The sequence below is a fragment of the Arctopsyche grandis genome, chromosome 11, assembly GCF_051622035.1.
Source record: "Arctopsyche grandis isolate Sample6627 chromosome 11, ASM5162203v2, whole genome shotgun sequence".
NCBI classification, from domain to species: Eukaryota; Metazoa; Arthropoda; class Insecta; order Trichoptera; family Hydropsychidae; genus Arctopsyche; species Arctopsyche grandis.
Genome location: NC_135365.1, coordinates 15,998,549 through 16,026,099, shown reverse-complemented (window position 1 = coordinate 16,026,099; position 27,551 = coordinate 15,998,549). Strand labels below are relative to the sequence as shown.

The 27,551-nt window shown below is 33.6% G+C and overlaps 1 protein-coding gene across 1 annotated transcript; it reads right to left on the bottom strand.

Annotated features, from left to right (window-relative positions):
• Positions 1-10: 10 nt before the first annotated feature.
• mAChR-B (muscarinic acetylcholine receptor) lies at positions 11-27,301 on the bottom strand. Its single transcript, XM_077440525.1, has 4 exons — positions 27,291-27,301; positions 2,534-2,783; positions 2,285-2,462; positions 11-2,211 (listed from the first exon to the last, which is right to left on the bottom strand). The coding sequence occupies exons 1-4, from the start codon at positions 27,299-27,301 to the stop codon at positions 11-13; spliced, it is 2,640 nt and encodes an 879-aa protein (XP_077296651.1).
• Between the last annotated feature and the right edge of the window lie 250 nt (positions 27,302-27,551).

Sequence of the window (27,551 nt, the reverse complement as noted above, 5' to 3'; positions counted from 1 at the left end):
ATTGATTGCACTATGTCATATGAAAGTCACCTTTTAGAATCCTAGTGAAAGTCTTTTTAAACTGCTGATTGGCTAGAGCGTAGCAGAACGGATTCATCGGACTGTTGGCATAGCATAAGAAGTACGAGAACATGTACAGGTGGCTGTTGGTACACGGTGGATCTGAGCAGAAGCCTTCTACAAGGGCCAGTATGTGGTAAGGAGTCCAGCATGCTACGAAAGCTCCTAAAATGAATGATATTGTTCTGAAAGCTTTCCTAGCCCTGTTTTCCGACTTTGACTTTTGGCGTCCGGCTCCAGGAAGTCCGATCCCGTTCCGTTTCGACTTTTTCCCTTTAAGTCTCTTGCCGAAGTTTTTAACGAAGTCCCTCCTTGAACCACCCTCCTTCTCGTCTAAACTATCCGACGTTTCTTTGGGACTGTTGCGGGGCTCATTATTCACCGGTACTACGGTGGTCTGTCCCGACGGACTATTACCACTAGATTGACTAGCCGGTTCTTTTATTGTCATTTCAAGTTTCTTGATATCCTTAGGCGAAACTACTACTGTTGTGATCGGCCGTTTGGAATCCTCGTTAGCTAGACTTACTTCAGTGTTAACTTTGTTGATCGGAAGCGGGGTTGTCGGCTTGGAAAGTTGGGCTAGATTAGCTTCCGCCTGGACCGTTGCTCTTATCAATGCGGCTTGTAATAAAGAAGTATTCGTAGATGCTACGTGGCTAGTAGAGCCCAACGGAGATGATGGAGCAGTGGTTGTAGGAAATGTAATAGACGAAGGAGGACTTTCGTATGACGGAGATGCTACAATGACTGAACTTTCATCCATGAAACGCAAGTCAGCACTGTCCATTCCCACCAAAGCGTCGTAGCTGTATGCTTGAGGGTTTACCATGAGACTTCGAGGCCTGTCTGTGAAAGAAGGTGGACTTTCTGATACTGGAGGACTGCCTTGGAATTCGGAAGGTGGAGGTATGATAGCCTGAGCGATCGTCGTTGGAACTGGTGCTTCGGTTGAAATTTCGGAGTTTATCGTTAGTTCTGAATTAGGCGGGGATTTGTACTCCGTTTGTGGAGTGATTTGAATGGGTATTAACGGATTTATTGGAGTTGTTCGATCTACGTTATTGGTCCCCAACGGCACTTCAGTGTCTAAAAGGCTTTGTTCCGATATTTTGGCTAAGGAAATTTCTGAATTAGGCGTCAGAGGAGATGTGCTCTTCTTGCTTATGGCACATTGAGCTATTTCTGGAGACCTTGCCGGAATTCCACCATTCATTCTGACATTGCTTATAATATTCAAAGCGCCAGACTGTACCATGATTCCAGCTATGGAATGTCTTTTCTTGTCTGAAACTGGTGGTTGTAAAGTATTGACGTTGCTCTCCTCGTCTGATTCGAAAGCTGGACTGCTTGATCTTTCGGACTTTTCTACCTCGGTTTGGTTGTTATCTGACGACTTGTTATCATCGTTTACTTTATTCGCGGCGTTTGCAGCCTTAGTTCCAGAACTAGTCTTGTGCGTTGTTGATTTTTGATTAGAATGAGAATCATTGGGTGGAAGTTTTTTGCGCACTTGCGTAGGAGCCGGTGGAGATATTATCTGAATTACAGTGGGAGAAGGACAAGCAACTTTTTCCTTATCTTTATCTTGACTCAAAAGGGTACTTTGCGTTTTCGATATACCAATTCCAGCCGCTCTTCCAGCCATTCCAGACATTGCTCCAGCGCTCAAAGCGACCATCGATTGCATCTTTCTCTGCTTTGCCTCACTTTTCTTTTGCATATCATAGGCAGTCTTATAAATCCCAGCGTACAATATCAGTATCACTATGAGCGTTGTCCAGTAATACGTTATTATCAAAGCAGTGTTGAAAACGGGTTCTTTGAGGAATTGTACTGCGCATTCTCCTGGCAACAGATCGCGATATCCTATAAAGTGCTCCCAGCCAAAGATGGTCGTGAAAAAGAGCAACGCCGGAATGATCCATGTGATAGTAACCATCCAGATGACTCTGTTTTTAGTCCTCCAACTGCGATACTTGGCAGCTATTTTAACACTGCAAAACCTATCGACGGTGATGAGCAAAACTGTGTACTGCGATACCAAGCACACAGTATAGTCGACGGAAAGCCAAAGGTCGCAAAGCAGTGGTCCTAGATCCCAGTATCCCATCAGTACATACACCGTATAGAAAGGCATAGATACCATACCTAAAAGGGAAACGAAATAATGATTTTCGAAACAATAGATCATTACAAAATTTTATAAATAATAAATACAAACCAATTAACATATCAGTTGCTGCTAGAGATGCTATGAAATAGTTACTCGGTTGTCGGATTGATCTGTCCACTATGAAGGCTAGCAATACTAGGATGTTTCCACCGACAGTCAATACGATACAGGCTGCTAAACATAGGGCTATGCACACAGTTTGCCATGGTTCGAATGGTGGTAAAACCTGAAATGAAAATAGTTAATGAGTTCAAATCATTTAGGGTTAGAATTGATTTAATACAGGACGAAGCAAACCTGAGGAAGAGGCGTTGTCGTTTCATCAGTGTTGGTAATGTTGTTCAGCAAAGAGGTGCCATTGGAGTCAGTAGAGTTTCCCAATATTTCCCATATGGACGAGGCACTGTCATTGGCCCAAGCTAGAAGATCGCCTTCAGTCCACAGTGGTCTGAAAGCTACCGATGTATCCAAAGTGTACGCATGGCAATCCTTGGAAAATTTTTGAAAGACAGACTTGCACAGTCGTTCTTTTTGTTTTCTCAATTTCCTGAAATACAATGAAAAAATAGTATATAAATCAGATTATGCTACTAAAATAATGAATCTAGAAACAATTGTGAAAACAGTATTTTCACCGTCTTGATCCTCAGTCAAGAGATGACTCGAAAATTGAGTTGATTACTATGAAATTTATGCAAGCATATAAGGTACATTTATATTATCTAGTACTGCACGTCAACAGCTCGGCATAATACTGCACGGAAAAGACAACTTTTATTCATACTATACAGCACCGTCCGTTTTCAGCACGTTCATACTTGTTTTGGATGAGTGCAAAGCAAAGTCGGCCTACATATACATATACATTACAGAGCGCGGCGATACAGCGCAATATTGTTTGCATCGTATTTTCGAGTCAATACTGTCACAATATGACGTTTCCAAAAATATTCAAACTCAAATGGCTACATTTTTGTTAATACGGGTGCACTCGCCACTATTCCGTTACATCATGCCTAAATAATTTCAAAATGGCCAAAGAAAATCAGCTCTGCTTAGTACAATTCGTTGATATGTACTGCTGTATGGTATGAATAGATTGTGACGGTTGCTGTTTCGTTACATCATACTCGTTACCGAATGTGTCCATATATACATACATACATAGGTAGAATGTACTAAAGATTATTTTTCGTACTGCTGTATACTAATGCTGTATTTCGTAATGCTGTATATTAGTTTCCCGTTTGAACTGTACTGGTATAAAATAACCTTTATAAACACTATTTCTACAGTTATCAATTTATAGCAACTGAATTTGGTATATTATTCCACCGTATTCTAATAAATTTAAGGGATTAAAGCCTAAGGTCGAAAAGTCCTTTTACAAAAGTTACAAAAAAAATCATTTTCTCCGACTTTCATTCGCCCGAGCATCACCGGGTAATTCAGTCAGTGCTATTTACATATGAAGGCTTTGGAGTCTGTCTCTTCGACTATGAGAGACTACATAACAAGTATTAGATGCTTACAGAAGTATAAATATGTATGTATATGAACCACGTCGCATTGTGTTCGTACGATGATTTGATCGATGAAAGTCGGTCGTATCGCGTCACGTCACACCTTGTCACGCCACGTAGCACGTAAGACTAAGACTAATAAGATATATCATCAATATTAGACAATTCGTTTCCTAGTTTATTTTCATTTAATTATAATTTCGATAGCACAACCCGGACGCATATAAACACTCCTCAAGGGGTGGTATGTTTCGTGCGTGATCCAAGTAAGGGCGATTTCTTTGAGAAATCTCAGATAGAGCGAGCTTTATTTAAGCTACGCTTGATGTATTTCTCATGTGTCAACAAAAAATGCTAAGTATGTATTCTAGCTGTACGAAAATATTTGGACCGGTAAAAATCGTTTTTGGCAAATATTTGCCGGCGGTAAAAAGGCGCCGCGCGGGTGTGTCTCGTCGTGGGGTTTCCGTGACCGAGTGCCCACTTAACTGCCTGCCGTTTTCCGGTTTTGTTTTATTTTTCCAAAACATTTTCACAAAGTCGTCACGAAAGCCTCCCCCCCGCAGTGGGTTAATTGGAGCCGCGTGCCAAGCAAAACGGTGCGATTTCGACCGCATGCCGATTCATTCGCAAATATTTCGCACAGCTTACAGTCTCACTCTTGGGAAATTCGACTGATTAATTCCCACATTAAATATATTCTTCCTGCTTGCAAAAAAATATATGTATGATGTTAAAAAATACATCAAACAGATCTCAATCACCGCACACCTGTCTGCTTTTTTCCAGAATAATTTGATTCATATGATTAAATAATTATTCATATAATTAAATGCGGTAATATGTTGGATTTCCTTAGGAAACACAAACCTAAATTATCAATTTCAAATACATATGTATGTATGTATGTATGTAGTAAATAGGAGTCATTGCGGATGTGAGGTAAACCGCAGTCAATCTATTGGCTCATATTATACGAAATAATAATAGAATACAAAAAGAAAACAAAGGATTTTTTGTAAAAAATTGAGAGTTGCTATTTTTGAAATATTCGTTATTTCATAGTCGTCACGTTGTATTGTACAATTTGTAAGATCATTGAAAAACAGTATTGTACACTTTGAAAAAATATTTTTAATTCTCAATTGTCATTTATTGAATTCCATATATTTTCGCTCAACTTTGAAGTAATTCTGCGGATTTATTGCAAGTTACCAAGTCAATTTTTTATAGTTACAAAGCGTCATTCTTGCCCTATTCTATGATATGAATATTATATATATGCGAAGTATAATCTCGGATTTATAGCGATATTAAAAATGAGATATAATCACTAATATGGACTGGCGTAACAATTAGGTGGCAGAATGATTTCAAATATAATTTATGTAGATTTGCTGTTGATACGGAAAAGAAGATGAAATGGCGGAATTAGATAATTCGTAGAATAGACATAGAAAGTAAACATCTGGGTCTAGAGATAAATAAAAATAAAACCAAAATCCTTTTCGTTTACAGATTTAAGTGTCTTATAAATTTCAATGCATTAATATACTATGAGGACGATTTTATTTTATTCTAGGTGCCTTGATCTCAAGAGAAGGATGATGCCAAATAGAAATACACCAAATAATCGGAATGGCGAAAACGGTGTTGATCAGTCTAACAAAGATATGAAACAACAATTCTATAATGATAAAAACGTGCGAAAAATGAGTGCGATCTCTGGGTGATCCCCAATGCAATGAAAACAGTCAAGACATGGACGCTCAAAAAGATAGAAAGGAAAATGGACAAAAAGAGAGAAAAGGAAAAGCTAAATGCGGTGTTGGATACGGAATGAAGCACGAACATTCCCATCCTCACAGTTCTGGCAGTTTTAAAAAGACTCTCTACAACATGTACATATGTATGTACATGTGTACATGGGAAAAAGGTTCTCTCCTACTTTGACTATATTGCTAGGAAGAACGAACTAAGTCTAGAGAAGCTGTTAGTCACCGAAGCACTAGAGGGAAGGCGAGCAATAGGATGGTCTCCCATAAAATGATCATACCAAAGTAAAGAACTGACAGGATCGTCCCTAAATGCTGCTTTTAAAGTAGGACAGGACCGAGAGAAGTGGAGGCAGATCATGCACTGGATTACAGATGATATTGCAGCGTGAACGTCAAGAGGGCTTTCTGAGATCGAAGTGAAAGATTCAGCAAGTAGTGATAGAGGTAGTTTATTGTTGTTCCATTGATGAGCCGGCTCCGAATGAAGCGCCGAACAGTTCCACCGAATATTTATACACAGCGTGTACTCTTAGCACAGAGAGATCATTGGTCGATGAGTGGCAAGACGTTATTGGTTGTTGTATACGGTTTATTCATTCGGCGAGTCCTTTTTGGCGCGAACGCGATATTAGGTGATCAGCGCTAGTAAACAAGTGGTCGAAGAGCACCAATCATTTGATTTCTACGTTACAATTTCAATGCTCAGCATTCAGTAAACGACAAAAATAGGACCCACAAATAAATTCAAAACCAAAATATTGTAAATATATTTAATACTAACTGAACCTGGCATGCGTTGCAATGCCACAATAACGCATGCAATTCCCGTTCCCGTTTCCATCCCCGTTCCCTTTTCTCGATGTGTTTCGATAAGTAATTGTTTCAGTTTCAAATTAATACTTAATAATCAAATTAAATTACAGTAATGATAATTTTTTGGAAAAACATAGGTGGTGAACACATTTGAAAATATTCAATTGTTTGTTTAAAACAACGCAAGTAGCGATGTGAACACATTTGAAATTATTGCGCTGCAATGCCACTTATTCCTGTTTTCCCGTTTCCGTTCCCGTTTTTGGGTGATTTTTTTAATAGAAACCATTGCAGGCATACACACAATAATTCAAGTAAATTTCATCACAATCGGTTGAATGGAATAGGAACGCATACGTGACAGACAATATAGATATAGTATTTTTGTATTATTTTAAGCACATACAATATACAAACATACATAATTTAGTGGTAGTAATATAATATTATATCAATACATCGCTTTGTTTTATGTGCTATACCTAATTAATAGCAAATTAGCGGCTAATATGCACACAGTATGTACATACGTTATAATTAACTACGATGATAACGTAAACAGTTTCGACACATTCTAAGATTCACATACAATATTGTATATACAAATTGATATAATGAGATACACATATATATTATATGTATAATAGGTGTAATAAACCATGAGGTTTATTCGTTTATACACGCGTGTTTCAGGCTACAAATACGTCGTTTTATTCGTCGCCATACTGAATTGATTTTTTTAATAACACTGTTAGTGTGTGCATTATGTTCGAGCGACACGAGAACAAGTCTCTGAAAAAGCCTGAAAATTACAACAGTGGCGTCGCGTGGTGCGAATACGTGGAAATAATGACAAAGGGCGCGCACACGAAAGGTTGGGGGAGAGAAAGAATTTGAAGGATACGCCGCAAAGTAATGTCGTGAATAAGTAATAATAAAAAATATTTTATTCCATTCCCTCTAATATCTACATACTCTCGCATGGCAATTTAGCATGAATAATGAGCGGGCGTAATAAAAACTTTCGGCGACCATGTTTTTTTCGACAAAGCGGTTTATTTCGAATTTCGATACTTTCCGTGTCCTTCGATGGGAAACATTATAATATAATATACATATTAGGTTTAAGTGTGATTACAACTACATTTACTGACCTTTGGTTTATTTCTTTTTGTATTTTTTGCTTATTTTGGGCTCGCTGTCCCTTTCCGACTGAATATTATTGAAACGACTGGTAAGGACGAAAGTATGACGTCCTTTTTGAAAAGGACGACTGAAATCGTTTATATAAAATATTTCATTTTTGGGCAATTATTCAATTGTATCCAATTTACTGACTTCGATTTTGATCAATCCAGTAGTTTATTGAATTTCGTAAATATTCTGTTCTTGATATTTCTCGTTATGTTGCATCAAAATATTTTTATAAAAATAATATATTATCAAATGCCGCTATAAAGTTGGAATTCAATTCTATCCTGCTCATGTGCAGGTATCTGAAGTTTACATTACAAATAGCAGCTATTATATTTGAAAAATGCAAACATTTTCAGTTGAAATACAACGGATAGCTTCAGAATTGAATTTATGACGGATATGAAATGAGAAGTTATTGAATTTGATTCAGAAAGATTTTAAAATCATATTATAAATAATTTTAAAAAGTCAGATTTACTATGTAAGCATCATGGCTCAGTGGTTGATGCTAGCAACTGAGGGGTCACGGGTTCGAGCCCTGATCCAGTGTTTGCTGGCCAGACCTTGGATATATGTATGTGATTCCAGGTTCCTTTGACCCTTTTAAATTCTTTCGGGTACCTTTACAGTTATAATACAAACATCGATCTACGATAGAGACATCTATGGTCATTTTTTTTCAGCATTTTTAAATATCAACAAATTATGAGATTCCGTAAACTTAATTTTTGCGAGAAGTAGGACAGGATTGCCAATTTATTGGAATTTTTCCAATGAAATCAGATAAAATGGCCAACTCTCAATGGAAACGACCGACCTTGGAATCATATATTTATGGGCTGTCCAGCAACTATGCCAATGATAGAACCCGTGACCACACAATAGAAGGTATTACATGCTAACCACTGATATATGTTGCTGGACATTGCAGTTGCTGGATGTTGCAAATTTATATAAATATAAATTTGGAATTATTGTTGGAAAATAAAATCAACAGTATTGTTTTATTTAAAATACATTTCATTAACCAACAACTAACCAAATGGTTATTAGTTTTCAATATTGCACTTAAATTGATATGATTTTACGTGCATTGACAGTTAATTAGTATTCATTATTCGATCCCATAAAATTAGATTCAGATTTTCGCAATGAAATATTCCACCACACTTCAATTAAATAATTATTTGATATTCAAGTTCGTACATATTTTCGAACTACATACTTAGGAGAGTTTCTTGACGTGTAAATACAACGGATATTTCAACTAGCACGTAAACAGTCGACGAGTTGTTGCAAATTTTGGCGAAAAGTTTAACTAGGAAAAGTTGTTCGTGCGGTCGAGTTAAAGTCCGCATTGGAAAATCAATCAAAGGTAAAGTAAAGGTCGAGAGGATTCGTCGAAATTAACGAAAGGGTATCGGTAATCGGTGATCAAGGAGTAGAATCAGACGAAGAGGGTCGTGCCTAATACAAAACGTTGATTATGTTGTAAAAAAAGGTGAACTAAGTCTTCAATACAAAATTAGATATAAATCTGTACTCGTATATTATAGTCATAGTAATATTCTAAAATAAACGTACTCATACAGCAATTAAAGGTAATTTATCATTTTTTTAGGCAAACTTTAATAAAAGAAAATTGCTCATTCTGGTACAAATTTTTTAAACATGTATTCCGAGCTTTTCTTCGAATGACCTTTTCGTTCGTTTTTTTTTAGAAAGTTCAAAGGTCTATTTATATTATCCAGCACTGCATGTTAACAGCACGGCACAGCAGTGCACGGAAAAGACACTTCATACTATACAGTATCACCGAATAGTATGAAGTATAATAAATCGAATTAAAATTAGTAAGTTAGGTGAAGATTTATTTTGTAAATATGTATGTAGAAACATATATGTATACATATATATATATATATTAATAGATTCGTTACAATCCTGGAAAACAACTTAAGATGCATTCAAGATTGTCGGATAAACTTATTATTAATATTTTTAATGCTAATTCTATTAATAAGTTTTTTGCATTATACATACGAATGTACATATATATAAATGTAAATACATGGTAGCTTTATATAAATAATATTTCTTATTGATTATATTCTATAAATGTATACTTAGCGTTAATGACTATACATAGATTGCATTCAATTCCATTTATAACCAATTGTCTCAATAAATCAATTCAACACATTTAGATAAGTATCAGCATTATACGTATGTACGTATGTACATACTAAACACTGGAAATTCCCAGTAGAAAAGTAAATTTTTGGAATGAAATTAGTATTGGAATAGAAGTTTGAAACCGAACAAATAAAACATTGCATTTATTTTTTAATTTAATTCATTATATTTCAAATACTTATTTAATTAATAGTATTACGGTATGCGCCAAATAGAGTCTCTAATTTTATTGAAGTATGTAAATCGACTAATAAATTTAATAATTTATTTATAAAAATCATGAATTTAAATTACATAAAATAATAAAATCTTTGAATTGCTCATATTTTGATGTGTTCTGGCCAAAACCGATGTTTCCTCCGTCTTTGTTTTTATTAAATTGATTTGTTTATGTATGAAATGCATACACATATACATACTATGAATGTACTTATTTATACCTATTTCATTTGCAAATAATTCAATAAATTGGGTTACATGTCAATTTTTAGTGAATTTTTTAATTCCTTTAATTTTTTATATTTTGAAAAATCGCTTTTATTTTTATGGCTAATATTTTAATACGTTGGCAAGAAAAGTTTATCTTATTAAAATCGTTCAAGTTGGAGTTGGAGTCGGAGTCGGAATCGGAGTCGAATCATAAAATAAATCTGGAGTCAGGAGTCGGAGTTAAATTGATCATATTCTGTTCCGATTCCAAAGCCCTGTTCATTTCATCTAATGGGTAATAAAGAAAAATTGGGAATGCCAAAATAATAATTTGAATTATTAAAACAAAAATGAAATCCTGCGAAATAAAATTAACCACAAACGAACAGAAAAATGTTATAATAATACATTTCTCTGTAAATAAATCATTGAAAAATATATTTCAAATTTTAAATAAAATTCCAATAAAACAATTTGACGAAATTCTTTTGTTTTTTTATTAAATTTTCAGTCGTTCGATATATTTGAATAGAATGGTCGAAGCGCGTATTACACTTCATCGAAACTATTGCACCATTCCATTAAATATGTTGAAACTGCAGTTTTCCCATTCGCGTTTTTGCTACCGAGTGAAGTGTACCATTTTTGTGTCGGTATTATAATATTTCAATAATAGTTTTTTTCGTACACTGCGGCCATTTTCTCGTGCGTGTGAGAGTAAACTCACTTGTTTCCAATGTGTAATAATTAGCGCGTTTTCAAATTGATATTGTTTTATACGGTGTGCCCGTAATTGTAAGTGCGTGTTTATTATATATGTTTGAAGAAGATGACAATGGCAAAGGGGCTTGAACTGTCGCTATGGAGACTTCAAAGCAGTTTGTATATTTTGTTTTTTATCATATTATATGTATACATAACATACATATGTGATGAAATATAAAATATTGTTTTCAACGTGTATTTTATTTTTCACAGGTTGGCGCAAAGGCAAAATTTCATTAAAGTTGAAGCGGACTTCTTTATTTAATTGTAAGTGTTATAAAAAATTCAATTATGAAAATTTAGAATTTTATTACGTTCACGGTACTGTTAGTATGAAACTACATACTAGTATGAGCATTGATGTCAGAGAAGTGTTATACAATAGAAGTGCCCCAAGGCATCAAAAGTGTCGACAATTGCGGTGTGGCTGTAGCCACACTCCATTCGTGAAAAAAGGTCTGTTAATTAAAATCTGGCGCGTAGACACGATGTTCTGACTCTTTCTCGCGCGCGGACACGCTTACGAGCGTGACAGAGACAACTATTATTACTAATTATAGTACTGTGAACGCGTTTGACACAGGTTATTTGTTCAAAAAGGCACTTCTATTGTATAACACTTCTCTGATTGATGTATAATAAAATAAAATAAAATGGGCCCTGACGTGTGATTTTGGTCGGAGATCTTGTCTTCACTAACTGAGGGGTGCGGGGGGTTTAACTAGCGGGGAAGTTGGGAAAAAAAAATGTTTTTTTTCCCTACGACGCAGCAGTACCTACCTACCTACCGAGAGAAACTGTGCATGCACCATAAGGGAGACCAGTATAAGATGTGAGGGCGGATCTAGTGTATTATACATCAATGAGTATGAGACTTACGTAAAATATACACGCTATCGCATTCACCTCCCCCACCCCTACTGGACCCGCGATGGTCAATTACATTTCGTTTCAGTTTTGTATTGCATTTTGGTCAAGAAATACAACATTGTTCGTGCGTATAGCGGTCGGTAGAATTAGACTTTTATTACTCTAGGTATCTACATATGTACGAGGTAACAATAGATGAAGTTTTGTGATCATGCGAAAATTCTAATTCGAGATTTTGACTTATTCGAACTCGGAATTGATACTAGAGGTCGGAATCTCAAGGGGCCGGAAACGTGCCGCCTATTGTTCAATTGTTGTAAATGCTTTGTAAAAAAGGTTCGGCAAACCTTTAACAATGCATTTAAAATCATTGAACAATAAACAGCCCCTTCAGATTCCGGGCTCTATTGATCACTGATCACGGTTTCATGATCTAGAAAAATGTGTGTGTGTGTGTCTGTGTATTTTGGGGATATTTTGAACACCGTTAATCTCATCGAACTGAAACTTAATATCGGTTACTGAAATTTTTATGGACACGACGTAAATTTTTTTCAAATTTTTAAGTTGACCGGAAATGGTACCTCCCCTTATAGGTGTCCTCTATTTACTTTAAGGTTTTGAATTCAATTATTTCCCAAACCGCTAACTGAATCGAACTGAAATTTTTTCACATGCAATAGATATTATAAATTTTATAACTTGATATTTTTTATATACTTTTATCTGAACCGGAAGTAGCACTTTTACTCTGAAGAATCGAGGTTTTTTATGTTTCTCTCAGAAACCTTTGGGTTTATTGAACTGACCTTTCATATCTTGAAGCTTAAGTTTAATACCAAGTTATGTATAAAATTTAGTGAACATCCATCAACCGAAAGTGTCGGCTTACTCTTGTTCAAATTTTTCTTCCACTGTTTTTTTCGACTTCTTAAACATGTGTGCAAATTCAAGTATAATTCATGTATCAATGTGATGAAAATAAAAAAACCACTAAATTTAATAAACCGGAAGTGGGGTTTTTACCTCTTAGAAAGGTCATAAATGTTGTGGTATTAAAGTATGAAGCTGAATATTTATATTTGTACTCTTTATGTACTACCTTAGAGTTGATTAGGTTTTGGTCCGAATTCGTTAACCGGAAGTAGTATTTTTTTTAAAAAAATATTTCATTATTTTATTTCGACCTTTTACATTATTATTTATATTATTGATATTTGATATATATATTAATTATGGTGATTTCAAGTAATAATAAAAAAATTGAACAAAATCCGACAACCGGAAGTAGAACTTTTGTGTTGTGTAAGTTTCCCTACATTTGCGTTCAATTTGTATCGAAAATGCTCTCATAACTGGTATGTGTGAACGTGTATGCACGTGTATTATTGAATTTTCTTCTTATATTCCTCAAATACATAGATAAAATCATGGGTTGGTCACATCTGATTTTTTTTTGTTAGTTTTGAGTTCGTGTTTCATATTTTGAAATATAATATATACAGCTTTATGTCCGCTAGAATTCCACCTAGAAATCTTTTTCAATATCTATCAATGTATCTACATGTACATACATATGTATGTATGTAGAAGAATTGTCTTACCCAATCAAACGAGTGCTACTGGCTTTATTCTGAATCAAGATTGAGAAAGCATTCAGTATAGTTATTTTTTTCTAGAATTGATCAAGTCGTAATCTTCGTTAGTGAGGGTTTTACAGTAATGTCGTCTCTTTGAAACAACTACATTGAATGTATATACGTATGTATGTACATATGTAAATATAGCATTACGTGGTAAAATTTTAACAAGCAGTCGTTTGATTTCAGAATGCTTTCGTTTTACTATAATTATTTTAAATTATACATTCAAAAATTGAATTCATATTCGGAATATCAAACCACCCATTGTTGAAGGCCTTTCCAAAACGCTTCCACTCGTCTCTCTTTTGCGCAAATTATCCATTTCACCCCACACATTTTCCTGATTTCGTATACCAATCTTTCGCGCTTTTAAATTCTATTGGGTACCACCCCAGCACTTTCCTCCGTTCCTCTAGCTGATATTGCAATTTAAACTCCACTTATATACACTACCCTTGTCATCAAGAGCGGCTCGTCGTGATGAGCGCTGATGCGGTGAACACCCCCAAGTCAAAACTCACAAATCTATGCCAATATGCTAGCAGTAAAATAAACGAAAATCACTGAAAAATGTGTGGGTAATTTCAATAAGTTGTGCAAATTCTACACTAAGGAAATATATGGTAGGACAATAGCACCTACATACAATTGTTCGTGCCGAGTCTGGTACGTCAACGATCTATTCCGACTAGTGCGTTTTAGGAAAGGGGGCTAATATTAAAACCGACTAGAACCACGGTGCATTTTAACAACATAAAATAACAATTATGCCCCAATAACGAACTAAAGTGTATCGATTGATGCTTTGAACAGATAATTTATAGTTTTAATTGTATTATAGTGGACTTTTAATGTAGGTAGGTAGGATGCGCTACGAGTCAATTATGCCTTGTTTGCACCGGACAGTTGCGTTCGTTCCGATAAAGCGATGTCCACACGGTCTCTTTGACATGGTAATCGAGTTCGGTTGATTGGATTCGTCCGTCGTCGATAAACTTTCGCATTTTGTGTCCGACAACTTTTTGTTTCGTCCGACATTTTATATTAAGCTGCTACCAACGTGGAGGCCCTTTAACGGCAACTTTCCAATGAACACACACACATACTAACACACGTATGCACATACATATGTGTATATACATACAATATACGTACGTATATATGAAGCTTCGAAGGGTTTCCTTCTGTCTGCAGTCGACTATGAATAATGCATACGTGCGTTTACACGCGCCAATTAACCCAGGAAAAGCTTCACATACTACATACTAGCGTGAAAATGCGTACCTGTGTAAATATACATACATGCTTCTCAGTTGCAATACGCCTATTGAAATATTTATTTTTATATATTTATATGTATAATATACCTACATAAGTATGCGGCGGGGGTTGCATAATGAAGGCTTAACAATGGTGGCGATAAAAATTATAATGCAAAAATAAAATGGAGCCTCATTAAGTGCGGTCTATTGTTGCAATTAATTAAACCGCTTTTCAATAGACGTGAATACTTTCAGCGATCGTTATGAAATTTTTAAATTAAATTGAAATGAAAAAGTGAAATTTTAAGGCGGAAGTTCTTTAAAATATTTTAATAAAATTTACGGTGAGAATTAGTGGCGTGGTTGCTTCGTGTTTGTTAATGGCCGTCGACACTGTTCCGGAAATGTTTACATTCACCGACTGAGGATATTATTTTAATTATCAAATGTGTTAATGCTATTTTTTAAAGAAGGCAATGATTTTTTTTAAATTTAAAATATTGTTATATATTACTTAAAAAAGTCATGTTTATTTGAATATTTTGACGTTATTGCTAAATTAAATTGTCAAGTAATTATTTTTTAGAAGAAAAATTAGCTTGTGGATTATTTATGCATGTATGTACGTATCAGTGACGTTCTGTTATTGGACTAGAGGGATCAGGCTAGTTCCCTAAAATTTTAAAATGTCAACAATTCAAATCGTTGTGCATTGATATTGTTCACTCGGATTAGCGAGGCTTAGGAATCGGAATCGGCACTACGTGAGATAGTGGTAATGGATTGTTATGGTATGGTTGGCCGCGTCGTTCGCTTGCACGGACTCCCCGTCTCGATTCTGTCCGGCAATTTGTTATGTAAAAATTTATGACAAATTTTTTTTAAATTTATTTGTCTCTTCAAGCATTTATAGAATTTTAACCAATAATATTCTGACTTGTGTCTATCAAATGTCATTTTAAACAATCTTTTTGCTTAAATAACACATTCACTTATAACTTTTTGAATAGATATAGGGCAAGAGGCTCGGCTAGCGAAACGATTCCCTCAGAAGAAATCATTGCTGTACGTGCGGAAACAAATAACGGGCCTTGGCATATTGCATTATCGATCGATTTTTCGACAAATCATTCTGATGATTAAGTTTTGAAGACAAACAAGACGTTATTAAAAAATATAGGCTACTTAGGATATTTCTATTAGCACAAACATGAAAAATTGTACTCATCATTTCAAGACGGATTATTATAATATCAAAAATCAAAAATATTTTTTTCGTTCATACCTAGTTCCTTGTTTTAAAAGTGACAGCACGCCACTGGTGCGTATGTATGTATGTATGTGTACTAAGAAGATTAGATGAAAGCTAGAGACGAGAGAGGTGGTTGACGAGTACATACACAAGAAGGCGTTAAAGTACACAAGAAAGACGGGGAGCGAAGTGAGGATGGTGAATGGTTGCAAATGATGATGATATACCATCTGTGTTTTAGAGTCGGTTAAAAAAATCCCGGATAAAATGTACGTATATCAAAAATAAAATCTGTATGTTTTCAGTATTTCTACGATATTCATAAAAAGAATTCCGTTGCATTTGTTTCGATGATGTTTTTGAAAATTTCGATTATAATAATATATAATATTCGTGTGAGACATTATAGATATATAAATATACAAGCGTAATATGGAATAATATAAAATTCATATAGTTGGTAATATTTCCTACTATGGGATGTTACAGGTATGGGGCAGTAATCCCTTTTCAAATCCCACTAGGTAAAGGTTGAGGCGAGTCCTGATGCTGACGTTCATCCCTCTAAGACGGTTTCGATCTAAGCTTCGTCATTTCTACGCGCTTTGAACTGATTGAAAGTCTCGTAATAGAGTGCTTGTGATACGCTTCCATGTGAGGTTTCCGCTATAATTTTCCTCGGCGGAAATCATTATCTTTCGCTTTTACAAATTTTACTGTATACATATGTATACCTACATATATAATATGATGTACCTACGTAGATATGTATGTACATACACGTGTGCTTTAAAGAACATGGACATATTTGTTTGAAACAATTCATAGTCTATATTTACAATTGAGATTTGCATTGTAAATATGTATGTATACTGTCGGTATTTATGTATGTATGTGAGTTCGCGTTGGGACTTAACATAAATTAATATTCTAGTTTTAGCGGTATTAATCCTTGTTTATGTGTCGTACTAACGTCATGAACCACCACTAAACAAACAGTGCCATCCCTCAAGCTATCAAATGTTAGTCGAATTTAATATTTTTATGGCTTTTCTCGCAATTTTACATGTTTATGTTATTCTCGCTCGCTGTTATTGGCAGCCTATATTAAAATTCAATATATCAAACGCGTAAAATTGATATGCAGTCACTGTTCGTGGATTTAATTAAAATCTAAAGTATTCCTTTTCGGAGTTTATCAGAATATAAACATATGTATGTATGAATGTACATACATAGTTTCCATATGTACGATATATGTATGTATGTATGTTACATTACGTTGAACTATTCGAATGTTTTGATTAGCAATTTTCCGATGGGAAATTGTCGATTAATCAGTGCGGTAGGCTGTCGCTTTGAGTGGAAATGTTTTTCTTCGAAATATAATAATTTGTCCGGGGATTTGTTTCGAAGGAACACACTCATTTAATATTAGGAAAAATTGTGCAAAAAAGAAGATAAAGCATAGGGTTGCCAGCTGGAATGTAAAATAAAGAGGACATTTTCAAAATTATTAAAAAAAAACACAATAACAATAAGTGCCTTGACATTGAGAATAAGTTCAAAATTTAGCATAAAATCGTTTAAAACAGCAGTCGCCAACCTTTTAAATCTCACGGTACACTAAATTTATAATAAATATGTACATTTGTAAAAAAATAATCAGAAAATTTCCATTATATTTACATTGTATGTAAATGAAGTGCACTCAGTGGCGTATAATCAACATTGAGCCATCTTGATTTTGTTTAAATTATGTATATTATTAATTTTTATGAATTATTTATATCAATTATATTTAATAATTATTAGAAAATCATTAGCGGATTTTGATATAAAATCATAAGAGTATTGCAACTTTCAAATCATACGAAAAATTCTAAAAGATTTAAAAAATAAAAAAATCAGTTACTAATAAATATAAGTAAGTACCAGTTTAATCTAATATATAATTTCGAAAGAGACTTCGTATGTAAGGTTTGCTGAGAATATCGAAAACAAATCAAAGTTTCTATTACGACGATATCGACGCCGTTGAATATTTTTTTTTTCGATTCAAATAAATTTAATAAAAAGACAAATGAATGTTTATTATAGATTGTTTTGCCATGTTTAAGCTGTTTATATACAAAATACCGAGCGAAGCCGGGTAAAACCACTTGTTTAATATAAATTCGAATTTACCAATATTGTGGTCAGAAAAAATATTGTACAAAAATATATTTTCCTTCTTCTTGAAATCTCATTGCATATTTGTTGATGTACATATTTACTTTAACTTTAAAATTAGATAAATGTTTTTTTACTGAGGAGCGTTTTATTTTACAAAATACTGAATTATAAACATATGTAATTAACACTCATAAATTAAAAGTAATCATTAAAATAAATATTATTTTGATCAAATTTTCTTACATTATCCTTACATTTCATTACATTATATTATAGATATTTAAATATCGCTCTCGTTAATTTTCAATAATCCTAGAACTGCGAAATTCGAATGCTCCAAATTAAATAATTATTATTATAAATTCTTATGTCATTACACAGTATTCAACAGTCGGTTGGATAAAAAAAGAGAGCATTTTGAGAATATTTGACAAAACAAGAGAGAACAAGAAAATTTTGTCATAAAAAAAGATGATACATTTTCTTGAAAGAAGACCCGTAATTTATCAGATGTTTGCGACCTTTGGAAATATTTAATGATTTTTTCTCAAATATCGACATACACATTTGTATGTAATCATATGTACATATAATTTTCGATTGCCTCCTAAATTTATTTTGTGAAAACGGGGCTTATTGTACATATATGTATGTATGTTCATGTATGAAATTTGGTAATACGTTCAATCGTTTCTGGTCTTTGTAATTGACTGCCGGTGTGTCCTTTTATGTCGTCAAAATACATCAAGGATGCGAGGTCTTTGTCGTGTGACATTTTAGACAGTTATTATGTACGTGAGTGTTCCGCTGGTGTTATAAATAAGTGTTATACGACTGCATTGTAATCAAGACGGGTAAACGATGTTTAATATTTCTTGCGCGAAGAATCTCGGCAGTAACGAAGGTAACAAGAACACTTTAATTTAAACACGAGTAACTGTATTAATTTAACTGAGAGACGGATGTGTCGTTCGTATGAAGCTCACAAGCGGGAAAATATGTACCTATATACATACATATATGTATGTACATATATCTCGTCGCGTCGTGAAGAAGTCCATTCTCGAAATATATACATATATATGTACATACCTACATACATACTCGAGCTAAAAACTCTGATTCAATCAACGATTGAATATCACCCAAATTTATATACATACATATATTATATACGGACGTCGGAAAATTTTGTGACGTCGAAACGATGTTATTATTTGGTGCCTGATATTGAATTGGTAGAAATTTAAAAGTCAATAGGATGCTGATTTTTTCCGAATGCATCCTGTACGATCGAAATCGACGCGTGTGGTGTTTATAGCAGAAGAAAATGTGAATATATGTATGTATATATGTATAAACATATATACATATGTATGTATGTATGTATATGTCTATGTACATATATTGTGATATTTATGTGTGCAAAAAACCATAGAAAATCGAAATGTCGCTTAAAATTTGAACGATTTGTAAATATTACGAAATTTATACAGTATTATGTTGTGTATTCGTATTGGATTCATTTTTGTGTGTACTCATACAGTGTGTTTCGGAGTTTATTCGCTGTCGGCTTGTCAAATCGAATAAGCTGTTTATCTTATATGAATTTGATGGGTAATTCATGGATAATCATAAATATATTAATCTGTCAATTTTGACGAAACGATACAGGCGTTTTTGTTATGGAGAAAATTAATTTATTTACACGTTTATATTATGTATGTACTAATATTTGTTAACGCGCTATATAATACACATACATACGTATGTATGCACATACATGTATATGTAAGTTTATATTCAATTTTAGTGCTAGTTTCTGTTCAGTGTAATATCTACACTTGCATATAAAAATATGTATTGAAATTTAAGTGCGGTTTTTTTTCAACAATAAAAGTTAATATTATAGCGAAAATTCAACAGCAAAAATTTTTAACAAAAAAGAGATTACGTTTTTATAAAGATAAAAAGTTTTCTAAGAAAATCATAACATTTTGGTAACATTCGTCGACTTCAAATTTCACTGGGCTTAAATGTACCTCATTTATTTTTGTAGGTTTACTTTTAATATAAACTTTATACCATAATAGTGGGCCTTAAATATTTATTGAAACAAAACAACATTAAATGAAGTTCGGGGATTTTAAGTCGGTATATAAATTTTTATGATTTTTTACAATTTTTTCTGATTCCAACCCGTGGTGTGTATATGTATATCGCAACGAATAAAGGAAATTTCTAATTAAGTTTCGCCAATTGACATTCACTGATTCATGCCACAGCCAGAGTAGTTCAGGAATTTTCATACAATTATAATTTTATCTTCATTGATTACACTGTTCGACAAATGACGACTTTTTTTTGGTTCAGAGACGAGATATGACTTTTCTTATAGATCTATGCCCAGTGAGCACGAATCTGAATAAAAAATGTTGATTCAAAAATTCGTTTATTTTATTCAATGGAATTTTTGTTATTAATCCACAAGAATAGTCGAAATTTTATTTAATTCTCATATAAAGATGATTTAATATATTATTCCTATTAATTCAATTCAGATTCGTGTAAATACGAGTAAATACTAGTACGAGCTTTTAGCTCGCAGTTTAACCGATTTAAAATTCAGCACACTTCCAATTAACCCTTTTGAACGAAAATAAAAAATAGTGTGGCCAGAACACTATTTCAATAAACATGTTTCAATAGAAAATACTCAATATAAAATAGTATGAACAGTGGAAAAAAATCCCAAGTGAAAATACGTACTTTTGACTTTTGATTTGAACTGGACTACTATTTAGATAGATTTGAAAGCTGAAATGTACTAAAAAAGAATGATAAAATAGCCGAATATAGATTCCAATATCCATTTTGAACAGGAAATTGACAGACGTTGAGACATCGACCGAAGAACACGAAGATATAGAAAAATCGCGCAATTTAAAAAAACACATACATATGTATATCCCCGAATCTCGAGCCAATCAACATTTTTTATTACCGGATTCGTGTTTACTGGGCATAGATCTATAAGAAAAGTCATATCCCGTCTCTGAAACATTTTTCGTGTCGAACAGTGTTATTCCTCCCTCTACTCTAATAAATCTCACTCTTGTTGACTACATTTTCTGTACTCGGCCAGACGTTAGCCCTATTTTTAGTCATTTGAATGTTTTTCCTTCTTTGAGTTCAAATTTAATAATATAATTCATAAAAAATAAAAGTAGTAAAAGTCCACTTTGTCATTTTATCGTTTAAATTAACCATTAAGTCACAATTATTTTACACACTTATTTTATACAAAGTTAATATAGTATTAGAGAGCAATGCCCTGTACTGACTCTCGAAATAATGACACTTCAGGAATTAATTACAAAATTGGTTTGAGGATAGCTTGAAACGTCGTCATGGTTCTTCAGGACCTCGGGCCATTAAGCTCTTTGCTCTTTTTAATTTCATTTCGTGCAGCAAAAAAATTATTATTTGCCCCACTCGTCCTTGTCGAAGACGACTCTGTGAGTTCATTTTCGTTTTTAACCTCGCCAAAAGTGGACCAATTTGCATTTATACAGGGCGAGAGCGAAAGTGATATCGGCTAACGGCTTCATCCGGTTACACTTTCGAAAGGCATTCCCCGAAACACGAAAAAGTTTCAAATAAATTAACCGGTATTTCATAAAAGTATCAAGCGCCACATCTGGACCGTTTATTTTGCTATTCGCTGATTTTGTAACGTCGTAACTACAATGTAGAATAGTATTTACTATAGATATATGTACGTGCACAAGTATACGAGATTTTCATCCTAAAGACGGACCAGAAATGTAATCGGGGTTTAGTTACAGACATTGCGTATATAAAAACCGCAAAATGTATAACATTAATATTTGTATTGTGCGGGTAAAAGTAATCAAGAGACTAACTGGGATTTGCCGAACGCTCTTCCCGCTTATCCCGCCCTCGATGTCCCACCCGAGCAAAACAATATGATATTTCGTCGTCGACCATCGAGGTTAGCTAAGGGGGATAATATCTCGCAATTCGCATTTTAATCATAGCGGTTGTGACGCGTAAAAAACAGCGAGGGGGTAATATTACGCAAAATAGATTAAAACCCGAACAATGCCTGCCGAGTCCTCCAGTGGGATTTCCAGTCTGTCTGTAAGACGTGGAGTAGGAAATGATTACAAATTTTATCACGACAGATTTAGGCGTAATTTTGACTAATTTGAAAGTTGATCGGACGAGCACGTGTTTAAGATTTATCAAGTAGTCGTTTTGTATAGTGTTTTTGTAAGTAGAAAACAATGTCGTCAATAATGTATTGATGAAGTTATGGACGCTTAAATTTACTCGTATTTAAATATAAGGAAAGCTGTATTCATATGTATGTAATTACGACTTTTGATATCATACATCAACTGTCCAATGTGCACACATAATATGTACAGCGTTATTTATACCCACTTTTTCATGCGGATATGCTGTAAGAGCATATTATCATGGTGTTCTTACAGATTGCCCCAAAGCGACACCTATGGTTTTTTTTAAACTTGTTCATACATATATATATATATATATATATATATATATATATATATATATATATATATATATATATATATATATATATATATATATATATATGTATATATATATATATATATTATTGTTTATATAAATATGTTAGATATTCCAAAAAGGCCTAACAGGTAAACTCAATACACCTTCCTGACCAATTACATTTTTTTAACCTTACACTACAGTTATTATTTGATACAATACAATAGCTTCATGTATGGACAAACTAGTGTAATACCGCTGTGACGCATTGGGGTAACCTGTCAGGTCACAGCGGTCTTTAATTATTGTTATTATTGTAATTGTAATAAATAAATAAAATAAATAATTAATAAATTCGATCTACATATGTACATTACTGGTCACCACGCGAGCTTCATTTGGACATAGTTTATTTTTCCAGGATTATCCTATTGGCCTATTTTTTTTCTATAGATGCATTTGATAGGGGTTTTCAATATAAAATACAATATGTATTTTAATAAAATAAATCACAATAAAATAAATAAACAAGTAATATAAATATTTTCGTGTTAAATATTTCAGATAAAATCTGTCGTTTCCTTTTTCTCTCTGTCAGGGAGGTTTATATGTACATACTTTTGTATTTTGGCTTGAACTTACATACATATGTATATTTAACGACGTCGGTCAGTCATTATTTTCTGTTTTTAACCTTTTGTTTTTAAGCTCTTTTGAGAATATTATTTTTAAATAAAATGAATATCCCTATTGGCAGCTAAAATTTTCTTGCTTAGAGGAAAAAGTATTTATTTAATAGTAATTTCTTACGAAAATAGTGTCAATAAACGAGCAGAGCAGGTACTAAAATACCATAAGTATTCATTGCAGTTGTTTCCTTTCTAAAGATGCGAGAACAATATCAATTTCTTGATATTGTTCAATATCAATTTCTTGATATTGTTCAATATCAATTTTTAGTATTCGTCCTTTATCAGCCGAAAAAAAGGTTTGCACCCGAAATATAAACTACGCCCAAAAACAGCTCATTTGGTGAACACTGATGTACATATATGAATTTGCGAGATACATATTTTACATACATATGTACAATGTATGTAGGTAAGAATGTTTTTAATATCAACGAATTCGATATTTGAAGAATTTTACGGAAATAAATTTTAAATTATATTCAAAATAACGGTGACAAATAAAGATAGGTTGCCATTTTGTTTGGGACCGTTTAACAATGAAATCAGATAAATTGACAAACTCTGATAGGAAACGATCGACTTGGAGTAACATACCAATATCCAGAGTCTAGCCAGCAAACACTGGGATTGGGATTAAACCCATGAGCCCTAATTTGAAAGCATTATATACGAATCACTGAGCTATATTGCTGGTTATAAATTTAAATATAATAAAATTGAAATTATATTCAAATAGTGGTGATAAATAGTAGGTAGTTTGGTCATCAATTTAGTGAGGAACCGTTTCAACAATCGAAATCAGATAAATTGGCAAACTCTAGGAAACCATCGACTTGCGAGTCACAAATATCCAAGTCTGACCAGCAGCACTCCGAATAAATAGTTTTAAATCGAAGTCAAACCAGAGCTCAAACATGAATTCTTTCGGTGGTTGACATTAACGCAGCCACCGAGCTGCTGCATCTTTTAGGTCACCTTGGTCATAATTTCCATGTACGTTTTTTTCAAACCCTTTTTTGCTTTATTTTCTTATAACGTTATATACGAATTTTAATCACAACCTTGCAACTAGAAATTTCCATGTATCCAAAGGTCAACGTATATATTTACATGTCCTTATACAGGTGGAATACTCTTATTATAAATCAATTGGTTTAGGTTTACCAAGCACAAAGCGATTTTCTAATTAGATAACGTTGCTCTACTTTACCCAATTTTACCTTATAGCCTTACCAACCTTTTTACGTGTCTACTTTCGTAAAAAATACCGTCTTTCGTTTGATTTTTTCGTATTTAATCAAATATTCTAAAACTTGTATACGCAACAAACTTTTGGGTATCTCGTACACGTTCTAAGTTTTCTTTGAGCGATCAATTTTCTCCTCGTTGCGAAAATTTCCCCGAAAATGAAAAAAAATTAAGCAAACATCTCTCGAGTTTGAAATTATAATCAAACGTGTCAATTTTACTTCGATGCACTTCATGTTGATTTTAGCAGACGCAAATATGGTGGAAATGATAGAGGTATAATATACATATGTACTGTTCGATCGATTTTAAATTTTGCATTCAGCAAATGCATTTATGCGCGCGGCTCGCTGAAAGCTACTTAATTCAATAACAGTAACGCTGCGATGAAAATAACATCAATGCATTTTATCAAAATCGAGTTAAGTTTAAAATTTTATTACAAAAAGGAAAAACGCTAAAAGTGTCGCGAAAATTTCGAACCGTAACGGCAAAAAGGAAATGCGCATATTAAATCACGCTAAAAATAATTATGCAAACGTGTTTAGAATGATCATTTGCATAATTGCTTTTCTTCGTTGCTGAAAGTCGCAGGACGGTTGCACCGTTTAATTTATACGGAAGTTTCACGGTGCGTAATTTGTGTCATTAATTATGTCGCGGATTGTATTACATTACATTATTTATTTTTAAGACGGCGTGTGCGAATTTCAGTTAAGTTATATTTGGTGTGTGAGTGAATGAAATTCGAATAGGTATGTATGTATGTAAATGCTAGTACCATGTATAGAAGGCAATAAAAGTTGGGTGGTAAAAGCCACTAATGAAAGCTTTGCCTTTAAATGAAATTGCGTTTGTTTTTGTTTCCCTTCAGTGGCGATCGTTAGACCTGTTGTTAGACCTTCTGAAGAGTGCACTTAATCCCTTATAAAAAGAAAATGTATCGATAATTGAATTCCGTTCTTAAACACGATACCAAAAGCTCTGTCGAATCAGTTGTGATTTACGTAAGGGGTGCTATTGTTGATGAATTTATTTAAATTAGAAGCTTTTTTTATTTTTATGAAGGTCTACCCCCGCTTCGCGATAAAGATGTGCACGCTAGGATCGTGTATTGATCGTTGCTTTTGCGCACCTTTTCCGAGCAGTGGGGATAGGTCTTTATAAATAACATTTACAACAATAGATATCAATTAAATATGTTACAGTGAAACTGATATTGTCAGTGAAACTATAATTTCATTAGTGAGATTATAACCAGCAGCGTGGACTAGTGGTGAGTGTTGTATTCTTTCGTGCAAGGTGTCACGGATTCGATTCCCACTAGAGTCTCGTTGTTGGACAGACCTTGGTTTGTCGAGGTCGATCGTTTTTTATCAGAATTTGCCAATTTTTCTGATTTTCATTGCAACGCTTCCTGTAAAATTGGCTTTTCCTATCCAATTTTCTATTGCAAACAGTGAGTACAGATGTAACAATATAATTACAAATTCACTTCTCAGGGTTAGTGAATTTGTGTTTCGAATGAATGCTAGTGTACTACCGGACCTCATTTAACCTAACCTAACCTTAAATAAATAAAGCCAAACGCTAACTAAATCTAACCTAACCTAACCTTAAATAAATAAGTGTTGGCTGCTAAGATATTATGATGTGTTTGCTTCCGCATCCAGTCCCACACATGCAGCATCAAAAAAGCCAAATCGAAACAGATGCTACTCTCTACCGAGATCACGCGTGTGCTACTTTCTACATAGTGGGAATGGACAGGATTGGGGTTGCGGGGAGGGCTTGTAAGCGCGAGTTCGGAATCAGAGCGGGGTTGTGACGTGGGGTGGCGCGATTCGTATCGGCGACGCACTCTAAAAATCTTAAAATAATAGCATTTAAATATCACCCCACTTCAAAAAATTATAATTTCATTAATAGGGGCCAGTGAATATGTAATTTCCGTAGTGAAAATATAAGTACATATACTCGGGGAAAATTTAATTAGATATGATTTCACTGAAACGTCAGTGTAATTATAATTTACTGCTGTTATAATTTAACTGTGACATATACATATGTATGTACGATTTTGATGACTGTATTTTTAACTAAAAATGTAAGAATATTATATTTTTACTTATACTGAAACGGTCTTTAATCTGTATACATATGTAGATTGAAAACTGTTGAATTGAATTCAATGCGTGAATCAAAAGTATCGAGGTGAAGAGTGTGAAAAAATATAACTACGTGTTTATTTTCGCAACGTGCCGATCCTATCGTATATATATTTTTACGGAAAATTCTTTTGTAAATATTTGTAGATCAAAAAACACATAAAAACAAAATAATCTAATCGGCTAGATCAAATATTTAACGCGTGCAAAATATTATCTCGGGCAGTAGTCTCAGTAGGGCAGTAGTATTGAATGTTATATTATACATACATACATACATGTACCTACATACATACATGTACATATATATATATATATATATATATATATATATATATATATATATATATATATATATATATATATATATATATATATATACTGTAATGGTCGTAAAAAATTTATTAATATCTATCAAAAAAAGATCCATAATTGATTTTATTGAATGTTATATTATACATACATACATACATGTACCTTATCGCCATTTCTGAGTCAATATATGTATATGAAAGAACTTATCGAGATAATAAAATTGGGTTTTGAGCGATGCTCATTTGATTTTTTTTTCTATCAAACGAGCATTTTCCCTAATGGTCTTATATGTAAGATCGTCAACTTTGAGGTCTCTAGAATAAAACAGTTTTTCGACAAGGACGACTCCTTTTGGAGGAAAAAAATCTGAAAGAGACAGCGTCACGCCACCGCTCTTTAAGAATCCACACACAAAATGGATTT